A 13,257-nucleotide genomic window follows, 5' to 3' on the forward strand; every position below is an offset into this window, starting at 1 on the left:
AAAGAGATGGGAATACTAGACCACCTGACCTGCCTCTTGAGAAACCTGTATGCAGGTCAGGAAACAACAGTTAGAACTGGACATGGAACAACAGACTGGTTCCAAATAGGAAAAGGTGTACGTCAAGGTTGTATATTGTCACCCTGCTTATTTAACTTCTACGCAGAGTACATCACGAGGAATGCTGGGCTGGAGGAAGCACAAGCTGGAATCAAGATTGCCGGGAGAAATATCAATAACCTCAGATATGCAGATGACACCACCCTTATGGCAGAGAGTGAAGGGTAACTCAAAAGCCTCTTGATGAAAGTGAAAGAGGAGAGTGAAAAGGTTGGCTTGAAGCTCAACATTCAGAAAACAAAGATCATGGCATCTGGTCCCATCACTTCATGGGAAATAGATGGAGAAACAGTGGAAACTGTGTCAGACTTTATTTTTTGGGCTCCAAAATCACTGTAGATGCTGACTGCAGCCATGAAATTAAAAGACGCTTCCTCCTTGGAAGGAAAGTTATGACCAACCTAGATAGTATATTAAAAAGCAGAGACATTACTTTGCCAACAAAGGTCCGTCTAGTCAAGACTATGGTTTTTCCCGTGGTCATGTATGGATGTGAGAGTTGGACTGTGAAGAAAGCTGATCGCTGAAGAATTGATGCTTTTGAACTGTGGTGCTGGAGAAGACTTTTGAGAGTCCCTTGGACTGCAAGGAGATCCAACCAGTCCATTCTAAAGGAGATCAATCCTGGGTGTTCATTGGAAGGACTGATGCTAAAGCTGAAATTGCAATACTTTGGCCACCTCATGCGAAGTGTTGACTCACTGGAAAAGACTGTGATGCTGGGAGGGATTGGGGGCAGGAGGAGAAGGGGACGACAGAGAATGAGATGGCTGGATGGCATCACCGACTTGATGGAGGTGGGTTTGAGTGAACTCTGGGAGTTGGTGATGGACAGGGAGTCCTGGAGTCAAGTCTGCCTCTGGGGTTCTGGCCTATCCACTAACAGCAACATCAAGGCTTCACAGGTCACACAGCACAGAAGACAAGCACCCTGGATTAATGGTGAAACAACTTTTAATAGGCAAAAACATCCAAAGAGTTTCACATACTTATATTGAAAAAAGAAGAGGAGGGAAGAAGAAAAGGGGGAAAGAAGGATAAATCGAGGGTTCTAAAGTGAAGAGAGGAATCAAGCCAATACATAAACCCCTAAGTGAAAATGGATACTATATATTAGACTCTCAAAGCTACAGGATTAAAAGCAATAGATCAAAAATCAAACATCAAAAACATGGAAAATATTACTCTCAAAAATACAAAATCAAAACATCACAACAAAAATAAAATGCATGCAATTTATTTAAAACTAAGTGTTTTTTAAGAAAAATTATGTTATAAACAATAAAAATTAAAGGAGTAATAAAGAACCATATTAAGACAATATGAGAAAAATAAAAGGAGAAAAGAGGTGAGGGATATACAGAGAGTAGACGTGAGAGGACTGTCCAGTGTCCACGTGCTTCCCCCTTCTACCTGCTCCAGTTGAGCTGCCCACTCAGAATGTCCTCCGGCATATCTAGGAAGGCCTCTGGACCTGTTGTGGGCAGTGCACAGTCAGCTTGGACTCAGATCTTCCCTTGCTCCAGCGTGCACTTGCTCTCAAATTCTATAGTTGCTCCTAAAGTGCACAGACTCAGGCTAATCGCAGGAGTGTAAGCTGTTGGACCTGCCACGTCCGGGGTGGTTTCCCCTTCTTTCACTTGCTCATGCAGCACCTGGTGTTCCACTTCTGCCAGGGGCCCACCGAGTTTGTAAGTCTCTCTCCAGTGTCTGTTTTCCACCCAGAAACAAGGAGGCGCACAGAGCTGCTTATTAGGGCTCAGTTGTGCTGAGAAGACCAAGGGTGACCACAAACGCCACTGAGCTGAATGGGGAGTGCTTCCATGGCGTTGTCCTGTGGGAGGTTGCCACGGTCCGAGGTGGGTCATGCACTTCCCCAGGGGAGTTGGTCCCTGGTTGTGACGACCTTGGCAGAGCTGAGCCACTCAGGCTCCTAGGAAGATGGGGGTAGAGACCCACAGCCACTCACAGTTTGTGGTCTTTGGGGTCGAGACTATAGCAGCCCCCTGCCTTCTGCCTCTGGCTCATGAGCCATCTTCTCTGCCTCTGGGGCTATAGACCCCAGCCACTTTCCTTGCTTCAGCATTCACCAGGGTGGGGGCCTTTGTCCTGTGAGAGTGCAGCGTTAGAATGTGGGGTCACAGCCTTCCTGTGGGAATGACCTTTTGCTTCTCTGATGGTTCCAGAATTTTCCCTGATCTGCCTCTGTGGTGTCAGGTTAGTCCCCTCCGAGTATCTTCACAGGCAACCCTGGTCCTCTCCTGAGGACCGGCCCTCTGCACGCAGTTCCCCCTTGCTGTGGGCAAATGCGAGCCTGTGAGCTGCTTCTCAGCTGAGAAGTCCTGTTTGGTACAATCTCTGTGGTGAATTTTCTGTTTTGCCTTCAGAGCACCTTTCTTGCTGTGCTCCCCTCTGAGATTCCGAAACTCCCCACTGCCCCTGTGTGTGAGGGGATTTCCTGGTGTGCGGAAACTTTTCCTCCTTCATACCTCCCTCCCAGGGCTGCAGGCCCCCAACCCCTAATCCTCTGTCTCCCTTCTTGTCTTTATCTTTCTCTCTACCTCATTTCTGAGCAGATTGGTTTGCCTTTCTGGAAGCCTGGGGTCCTCTGCCAGCATTCAGAAGATGTTCTTTGGGAATTGTCCCACATGATGAGGAGATTTCTTGATACATTTGTGAGGGAGAAGGTGGTCTCCCCATCCTATTCCTCTGCCGTCTTGAAGGTCTCCTTGAGTGGTTTTCAATTTTGGCAGTGCAGTAATTTTTCATTTTAATATAATGGTAGCTCAATTCTACCCCCTGAGCTTCTGATTTAAGTGGTTTGTCTTGTCCTACCCATTAGTGTCTTTTGCTTTTAAGCTAAGGTGATTCTGTATAGCCAAGACTGAGAAGCACTGTGTAGACTGCCTGAGAAGAGCAGAAGTCTAGAAATTAACATCCGCTACCAAAGCAGTTACGCCAGCCTCTTTTCATGACAGAGGCTCTTCACATTCATGAAAATACCTCACTTTTTACCAGTGCTTGGCAAGCCTTTTCTATTAAGAGGCAGGTAGTAATATTTTAGGTTTTGTGAGTCAGATGATCTTTGATGCAGCTACTATTCTGTTATTATAATGCAAAATAGCCATGGAATGTAGGTGAGCAGATGGGTATAGCTTTGTTCCAATAAAATTTTTGTTTGCAAAAGAGTGATGAGCAAGATTTAGTCTCTGGACCTTCCCTTGCCAACCTCTACTTTTGGGAGGTTAAGTACAGTTAATGAACATAGTTGAGAGCCATTGCATTCACTTTGCAGAACATAGCCCCATGTGTGAATAGGTTATAAAAAAGGTGGAGAAGAATGTGTGAAGATAACATGCAATGGAGGATGAGGACCCTGTCAAGTGCAGTTTGCAGCATATCTTCCAACTGACATCTTTTTTTAAAAAAAATTCAAGTATAGTTGACTTAAAATGTGTTAATTTCTGCTGTACAGCAGAGTGATCCAGTTATACATATATACATACACATACCAAGGAGATGTGGGATCATCTCTGCTCATGTTTTTGCCTCCACCCTTCCTGTGGCACCCACTTCCAGAGTTCATGATGAGTTGCATTTTGGAAAACAAATTGGATCTTGTCATATAAGTGTTTCAAAATAATTTTGAGTGATCTTAAAGTTTCAACTCCATGGCATAGCATTCGAGACCTTGCTATCTAAAGCCTTTCATATTCAGCCCCAAAGAACTGGGTCTCCAGTCTTCTTCCCCCCAACTACTCTCCCTTGTGTGAACTGCTTAATTCCTGGTGACCAGGCATATGGTGCATTATATTCATAGTGTTGTAAAGTCTCTGAGAAATCTTTAATAAAACAGGATTGGTGCCGAGCTCAACACCAGTAGCTAAAAAGAGACTTTTCCTAAAGTTTCATACTTTTAGATGGAAGTGTATCATTCTTGCAGGAATGACTTGACTTTTTATATTAAATGGTTGAAGAAGCTTATGGAATATCTTTATTTGGAGCCATTTAAACACAGACTAGACAGTCTTTGATTGTCTTGGGGATGATTTAGGTAGACCCATGAGAGATAGGCAAGGTTAAGTTTGAGGTTGTGGTCAGTTCTAGGAGTTTTGAGGTGATTAATGACTGCATCTTGGTGAGGTCAAAACATCCAGACAGAAATGAAGAGAAAAGTTCAGTTAGTCATCTACTTGCTGCCTATATGATTCCAAAGACCTGGATATTTAACAGTTGAATGTATGTAATTATTTAAATAAAACAATACATCTCAGGACTCCCTTAGTGGTCCAGTGTTTAAGACTCCATGTTTCCACTGCAACGGGCACAGTTTTGATCCCTGGTCAGTGAACTAAGATCCCACATGCCACATGGAACAACAAAAAAAATTTTTTTAAAAACAACAAAGATAAAAATATATCTCTCTGGTATTTTCTGCTTTTGTATATTACTATAGTGTAAGCAACCCCAACAGATAATTACTTATTCCCATCTGCCATCAAATAACATATATCAAATTATAATTAGAAAAATGTTTTAATTAAAAATATGAGTAAATTGAAAATGTTTCCAATTGTTTTTGTTTGGTTTGAGAATAAGATAATAATGAAGGAAGAGAGTAAAATAGATTTTTCTGATGAACCTTTGGCTATTTATTTCATTTTTAAACAATGGAAATTAGGAAGTGGCTTATCCACCAGACATATATTTATATGGCTCTGTATTTTAAACTTAGGTATGTATCCTGTGCCCTGGGCTGTCCATATGAAGGAAACATCACACTTCAGAAAGTGACAGAAGTAAGATATACGTCTGCTTTTCTGGTTCATGGTAAAATGATGTCTATTTTTAAAAGCGGGCTCTTTTCCCTACTGTTTATTACATCTGCACCACAAGGCCAAAGAGAACCGTTTAATAGAGACATATTTGATCACTGAGCTAATAGTTTTATTTTAATGCTAAAGACCTAGATAGTGGCTACCACTGTCCAGAGTTAGCACCTGAGTCTTATGATTTGGGTGTTCAGAGATGGAGGGAATGAAAACATCTGTTTTGTTTTTATGTGAATAGAATATAGTGAGTGGTCTGTCTACTTTCTTTTGGAATGTCAGGGCCGTTTTTGCGCATATCCTTAAACTTTGCCTTGGTTGCCCAGGTGGCGTCCCTCTGCTGTCTCTTGCCTCTTTGACATGTGTATGAGTCCACGCCGCTTCCATGCTTTTATCCTTTTTATATCCCATAGCTCTTTCTGCTGAGATTCAAGCTGCCATTATTCCAGAGGCAGACGCAGATATACTATAAAATAATGAAGCTTAATTTTAAAAAAATTTATTGATGTACAGTTGATTTACCATGTTGTGTTAATTACTGCTATACAGCAAACTTATTCAGTTAAACATATGCATATATATTCCTTTTCATAGTCTTTTCCATTATGGTTTATCATTAGATACTGAATATACTTCCCTGTGCTATACAGTAGGACCTAGCTGTTCATTCATCCTATATATATAATATTTTGCATTGGCATACAACTTAAAAGTTTGCAGTTCTTTGCTGGCATCAGACCCTCCCAAGGGTCTGTTATTAATTTGTATTCACAGTTATATATTCTTTTCTTAAAAAAACTTTTCCAAAATAATATGATTTCAGACTCCACAAAACCCAAATCCAACTCTGCCTATACCCCTACCCCTTGCTCTTCTGCCTTCTGTCTCACACTGCCTCTGAATAGACCTCCCACAGCCTCAGGCTCTTCATTCCTGTTGCACAATGCCTGGGGTGCTGCCAAAGAGAATCATGGAACAAGCAGATCAGAGGTGTTAGAAATTCATGACCAGTGACCTTGCCTGGGTCTTCTGTTCCACCCCGGGGTGGTGCCAGCTCCTGCTCTCACTGTCTGAAATGACTCTTGCAAACTGTGCCCCCTCCGCTGAATCCTCCTCTTCACTCACTCCCCTGCACGTGCAACTGCAGAGCCCTTCCTGTTGACACTTGAGCATGCGCAGGCATGCCCCATCTGAAAGCTTCCTTCCTTTAGTCAGCATCCTTGGCTGGCTAGTTGTCGACAACCCCCTCCATCCCACCACAGCTGCACTCCAAAGGGCTGTCTGCGTCAGTGGTGCCCACCTATCTGTATGGCATCAACTCTTCGTCATGTCCCCAGTGATGTCTAGACCCTCCATGCTGCTGGAGTCCCTCTCTGTAAGATCATTGGCTTAGCACTGGGATCAAGAAATGTGAGCTCTCCTTGGCGTCCATGGCTTGGTTCTCTATGTCTGTGTCTGCATTTCTGCTTTGCAAATAGGTTCATCTGTATCATTTTTCTGGTTCAGCATATATAGCACAGGGAACTCTTCTCAGTGTTCTGTGGTAAACTAAATGGGAAGGAAGTCCCCCAAAGAGGGGATATGTGTATAAATAGGGCTGATTCATTTTGCTGTACAGCAGAAACTAACACAATATTGTAAAGCAACTGTACTCCATAATTTTTTTTCTTTTTAATAAATGCGAGATCCTATTCAATCCTTCTCTTGATTCTCAGCATAATTTGAGGCTGGTGATATTCCTTCCTGCCTGCCATCTTGTAACCCTGGGATTCCCCTGACTCCACACTTAGAATTTTCCTTCGATCAGTTGGGTGGCAGCTTCACTTTTCTTTCCATGGCCATTAAGAAATTCCACCAATAATAGGCTTTTGATATAATTAATGACTGTATCTACATGAGGCAAAAGAACATCCCGATGGAATCAAAGAGAGAAATTCAGTCACCTACATGCTTTCTATATGATTCCAAAGACCTGGATATTTAACAGCTGAATGGATACACTTAAATAAAGGAGAAGAAAGAAGAGGGTCAGCATTATGCTTTTTTATCCAAGTTTCCATCCAGTAATAGTCTCCTACCTGGACTAGGTAGCCCTTCTGAGTGCCTTCAACCTGTTTTGGATGCTGATTGATGCTGCCTTTCTGAAACATCAATCCGAGTGTATCACCAGCACTCCACATCCAGTCAAGGTTTTCTACTGCTCTTATGATAGAATCTCAACCCAAACCCTAACCCGGTTGGTTTGCAAGGCTGTGTGCTCTTTGAACGCTCTGCCCTGGGCCTTCCTCCCCAGCATTATGGAGCCCTGTTGCCCCTTAGTTTTTGCTTTCATGTTGCAACTGTCCTTTGCACTTGACTTTTTTTTTTTGCCTTGCCTCCTGGCATGTGGGATCTTGGTTCCCCGACCAAGCTTTGGACCTACATCCCCTACAGTGGAAGCACAGAACCAGTCACTGGACCAACAGGAATTCCCTTGGCTTTCCTGCCTGCTTGGAATGCCCTTCATATTTGATACTTTAGTTGCCTCAAATTCCACCTGGATATTCTCACATCCTTCCTTTGCCACCTCTCCAACAAGTTGATGCTGACTTTATCTCAAGCTGCACTGAGGCCCTTCCTGTTTGACAGATCTAGGTCAATTTCCTCTGTTCCATGCTCTTACAGTCTGGTTTCTTTGTTCTGAAATTATTATTTTAGCTGTGTTTATACATTCCCGAGTGGGATTGATTAGGGTCTGTCCTCACTTGGCTCCAGACTCCACAATACCATGAGCCTGGACATCTGCATCCCTGTCGTATCCCACCTCGCAGGGCAGCATCTGCGGTAAAGCAGGCACTGAAGACGCGTGTACGACATGGGTTTGGGGGTGACCAGCTGTCTGGTTTCGCACAAAGTGATTTTTATATATTCTCATTGCATTTTCATCACCAAACATTTCAACCTGACTTCACCTTATTATTATAATTTCAAAATGTTAAGTAGTAAGGCTTAGAAAATGTGCTGTATAAAGATGTTTTATTGTTTGTATTTTACAGAACAGAGACTGGGGCTTCAAAAAGTTCATCTTCTGCCCAGCATCATATGAGCAGCATAGATAAGGTTTAAATCTAGGCCTGTGTGGTTGCACAAGCAGTGTCTTTGTCAACATACCATGCTGCCTTAAAGCAAATTCATATTTCTCTTTGAAAGTAATATTATTATTTGACTTGAAGGGAACTTGAAATTTACTAGGCTCAAGTTCATCTGTTTATGAACTAGAAATTTTAAGACAAAAATATTAAGTATCTGTATCAATTACAAAGTTACTTGATTGATATCTCTTGCTACTAGTCTAATGGCTTGAGGAATACTATTAATAGTTTCAAAGTAAATTTCTGATACTTTTGTTAGATTAAAGGGCTGAGAAAATAAGCCTCCCATAATTGAAATTGTAACTTATAATTTTATCATTGAACGTGCAGTTACACAGATAGATATGGTTCTAAGGCAAACCTGAATGTTAGAAACAGATAATTGCAGGAATATCAATGGACATGAGTTTGAGCAAACTCTGGGAGACAGTCAGTGAAGGACAGGAAGCCTAGTGTGCTGCAATTCCTGGGGTTGCAAAGAGTCCGACACAACTTAGTGACTGAACAACAACAGAAATGGCATTCAAAGTTTTATCTAATGTTTGGGATTCACGAGCAAGGAAAAAGACTAGGAAACTAAAATATATGTTTTCTGTGAACATGGCGTGTGATCTTAGTTGTGATGGTCACCTCTAGATTATGTTTGCTAAGGATGAACGGGAGTTGAGTCCATTGATTTCCATTGTTTTACTTGCTTGCTTTTCCTGGTAGGTGTCTAAGAGACTGTATGGCATGGGCTGTTACGAGATATCCCTGGGAGATACAATTGGAGTGGGAACTCCAGGAAGCATGAAGAAGATGTTGGAAAGTGTCATGAAAGAAATCCCACCCAGGGCTCTTGCTGTTCACTGTCATGACACCTACGGACAAGCCTTAGCGAATATCCTCACGGCCCTTCAGGTATTTTGTATTATTTGTGTGTGTGTGTAAAGGTGTGTATACTTATTTGGCATACAAATGTATTAAGAACTTTAGTGAGATAATATTTCTAAATTGCTAAGAATATAACATTTAAACAGTAGTCCACACACAGCACACACTCAGGAAATATTTGTCATTGCTTTTATGGGCAATGGTGTCTTATTACGATTCATTTGATTTGGTAAGATCCCTGAATTTGTTCTTTTAAAAAGCATTAATATTCTCAGGGCTATGACTGCTTCTTTCAACTCACTTGTGCTCGGCCTTACTGAAAAATGATGGCATTGTGGGGGGTGCAAAGCACAGAGATAGTAGCACGTACTGTTGTAATCATGTAACTTATGCTCTTTTAGATAATTTGGTGCTCTGTGATGAGGAAATATGGTGCTGAAATATAGACTATTTTGTTTAAGATGTTTTCCTGATGTTGGCAAGCATCCTTTTGAAAGAACCCCTGGTTTTTATCAAGTATATTCTGATCAAAATCAAGAGATTTAGAAAGTTGGAGGATTAAGAATTACTTATTAAATTCTAATGGTACCTCAGTTCTTTTTAATGTATGTATTGAAAAGAACACATAAATTGCATTTTAAAATATGTATTACTAAATCAATGTTATTTCTTAAACTTGACTAAAAATAGATTTACTGGATGTTCTTTGAACCTAAGATTTTGACAGCTAAAGATAAGAGTGTCTGAAAGCTTTTTGGTGAGGCTGAAATCAGTGCCTGAAGCTTAATGTCACTGTCCTGCAGTGCACAGTTGTTTGGCAGAAGTTAAAAAAACCCTGTGAAGATCAAGCCCCACAAGAGCTTATTTGGACTTTGTAACATATGTGCACAAATCCCTATTTATCCTCTGGAAGCAGGCAAGGAACACTGTATTGAATTAGAAGAAAAAATGATATCCCGTGGACTTTGGGGCGTGGGAATTTTGACAATTTTCCTTCTCTTTTCTAGTTTCTAAAACAATAGAGAACTAGGCACTGCTTCAGGATTCTGTGTTCAGCTGCAACTGTAACTTATTAAGTGTTCCTCACCAGCAAGTTCCTGGAGAGGTCTGTGTGTGTGTGTGTGTGCGTGCGCGCTCATGTTTGTGTGTCTCTCTCATTTCGTATATGGATATATCCTCTGTACGGTAATGCTTTGAGTTATATTTTATTCATGTGCCATATCTATTGCATAATGAGTGATGCCTTACTTTGGGGGAACCCAGGGCTCTAGTGGAAATTCTGGAAACCCAAACATCTAATATTTAAAGTTTATGCCTCTTGAAAATGCTCCACTGCAAAATATTGCTGTTGCCCGATTGTGACTGTGACTGTTAAGGAAGGCCTATCTGAGGAATTTAAAATCAGATACAAAGAATGAGAAGAGTGGCTTCCCTGGTGGTTCACTGGCTAAGACTTCATAGTCCCACTGCAAAGGGTGCAGGCTCAATCCCTGGTCTGCGAACTGAGATCTCACATGCAGGGGGTTTCGGCGGAATAGAAAAAAAAAAAGATTGAAAAGAAAGTAACCTCAATCAGGGGCATGTGGGGGCATCAGTGTGTGGAAAGAGTGTTCAAGCAGATGAAACACCACTCGGGCAAAAGGCCTTGGAGAGGGAGATGATGTCCCAGGAGCTGAAAGTCAGCTAATAATGTTATTCAGGGGGAAGCTGAGCTCTATAACATTTGCTGAGTTAGTTGAGCTGCAAAGTCTCCATTTACAAAGAGATGAGAACTCCATTTCTGGAGCGTTTGCCCATTCATCCTATAACAGCCATATGGGGTGTGGGTGTAGAAAGAACACTTGGCCCAAGCAAGATGGGGAGCAAAAGTCAGAACCTGACCCCCACCAAATACCACATCCTCAGTCACAAAGGATGAACCAGCAAAACTTCCAGATCACAAAGGGAGAAGGTGGCAAGCATAGTCATTCTCAAGGCCTTGGCTCTGAGTAAGGGAGAAATGCACAAGCTCCCTTTACACTTCCTTGCTTGTTGACTCTGATGCGGATTTAGGATTCAAATTCACGTTGCCTGCAGAATGTGAAAGACCCAAGCAGATGAGTGACTGTGGATTAGTAATACTTATAGGTGTCAGGAAGAATAAAAATCTTGTCAGAAGGAACATATCTTAAATTTAAGCTGAACTGTTTGGAATCTGTGTGTATGTATGTCTGTGTGTGTAGGTGTCTATGTATGTGTGTGTATCTGTGTGTGCGTGTGTCTGTGTGTGTAGGTGTCTATGTCTGTGTGTGTATGTGTCTGTGTGTATGTATGTCTGTGTGTGCATGTGTCTGTATGTGTGTGTGTGTGCATGTGTGTGTGTGTCCGTGTGTGTCTATGTCTGTGTGTGTAGGTGTCTGTGTATGTCTATGTCTGTGTGTCTGTGTGTGTGTGTATGTCTGTATGTGTGTGTGTCTGTGTATGCATGTGTCTGTTTGTGTGTGTCTGTGTGTGTGTAGGTGTCTGTGTGTGTCTATTTATGTATGTGTGTGTCTGTGTGTGCCTGTGTGTGTGTATGTAGGTGTCTGTGTGTCTGTGTGTGCATGTGTCTGTGTGTGCATGTGTCTGTGTGTGTGTGTCTGTGTGTGCGTGTGTGTCAGGGAGGGGTGAATGTTCTGCTCTGCTCTTGTGCAGGTCAGTAGGGAGCATGTCCTCAAGCACTGGGCATTGTGTGTTTTGCCCCTTTGCTATGCACACAAGCTCTCAGTAGATGTGGAAGGAGAGGGGTTGGGAAAGTATACTTGGAGCTTGGCGGGGGCCACAACCCGGAACTTGACGTGGAGTAGCTGGAGAAGGAAATGGCAACCCACTCCAGTGTTCTTGCCTGGAGAATCCCAGGGACAGCGGAGCCTGGTCGGCTGCTGTCTGTGGGGTCACACAGAGAGGGACACGAATGAAGCGACTTAGCAGCAGCAGCAGCAGCTGTGTAAGCAGGCAGAGGAGAGGGTCAGAGCAGCTTGTGTAAGAAGCACTGTGTAGCCCGAGTGGCCAGTTCAAATGAACATTTGAGGAAATGGTCAAAAAGCAGAGATCTGCCGGGGGCGCTAACCACTAGAGTTGTAGAGTTTGCCTTTGCTGCTGTCCACTTTCCAACAGTGGCATCCAGTTTGATAAGCCAGTGACTGTGAAATATATGCTCTTCTTTCTCTTTGAATCTGTGTGTAGCTGAGACACTCTGTCAGTGTTTTGGGAGGTCTGTGTTCACCTAGAAATGGAATGTCTTTGCAAACCCAAATGTACTGGTCCCCTAGCAGCACTGAGTAAGACAGAGTCAGCCTGGACCCCTCCCTGTTTCCTGTATCCTGTCTCCTCCCCAATAAAAGCAGCAGCAACAACAATAACTAGGGTTACCTTGAGTGGAGGAGAAAAAATATGCCTTAGGAAGAAAAGCTGCCAGTGTTTAAATAGAAGGGAAATCAGAGAAAGTTCCACTTCATTATGAAGCAGGCAAACTTTGGCTTCAGGAAGCGCTGGCCATACTGCATTCTTTAAAATGGAATCTTTGAAGTGGCTTCTAGTCAAATTGGTGGTACATGTGGAGTGGATATCATTTGCTTTAATTTAAGGGTTGAGAAACAGTTTACAGTGCTCCAAACTGGAAGTTAAGATGATGGCAAGGAGACGTGCAGTAAGTGGAAACTTGGCCACGATGGTTGGAAACAAATGAGTTATAAATGGAACACCCCCCTTGGTCTGGAAAGCACATACTAATCGTGTAATAGAGGGATCTGTCTTGGGTTCCCAGGTTTTATTGTATTTTTTATTATTTAAACAGACTTACTGGACTGTACATGCTTGTATGGGAGTCAAGAATTCATAATTATCAGATATTCTTTAATATAGAGAAATAATTGAGACTATAGATTTGAGTGGGGGATATTTATAACCATCCAAACCCAAAAGAGCAAGAAAATGAGGTGACAAAACGTACAGCACTTAAGTAATGGAAGAAACGTACATAGTCCAATATACTTGTCTTAATTTTTATGTAAAAAGTGAGTCTCACCCTTCTGCATATTCCCAAGTACCTAAGTAAAGCACCAGTGAACAAATTATTTAATCTACTTAATACTAAGCAATTGCACACTCTGTTTTTCTCCACTCAAATGATTTGAGTCTTCATAACTGGGTAAAACAGAGTAAAACAAATGAGTTCTAATACCACAAATAACAGAACCACATTAATTGGTAGCAAAGATAGTAGAACAGGCAATATTTAGCTTTGCCCTAAAGAAATACCATTTGCCTTTTTTTCTCTTAAACTT

General features: G+C 42.1%; 1 protein-coding gene across 4 annotated transcripts in view; it reads left to right on the plus strand.

The window, feature by feature from the left end:
• The window catches only part of HMGCLL1 (3-hydroxy-3-methylglutaryl-CoA lyase like 1), a 199,276-nt gene that overhangs the window by 104,248 nt on the left and 81,771 nt on the right, over window positions 1–13,257 (plus strand). For 3 of the 4 annotated variants that reach the window (XM_088831147.1, XM_055406808.2, XM_088831148.1), the window contains 2 exons: window positions 4,856–4,919; window positions 8,792–8,980. In XM_088831147.1, the coding sequence (XP_088687273.1) occupies window positions 4,856–4,919; window positions 8,792–8,980 (253 nt within the window). The remainder of the gene's footprint in view (window positions 1–4,855; window positions 4,920–8,791; window positions 8,981–13,257) is intronic. The other variant, XM_088831149.1, reaches the window with a different exon arrangement.

Source organism: Moschus berezovskii, chromosome 23, assembly GCF_049115385.1.
Source record: "Moschus berezovskii isolate FMDL1 chromosome 23, NW_MosBer_1.0, whole genome shotgun sequence".
NCBI classification, from domain to species: domain Eukaryota; kingdom Metazoa; phylum Chordata; class Mammalia; order Artiodactyla; family Moschidae; genus Moschus; species Moschus berezovskii.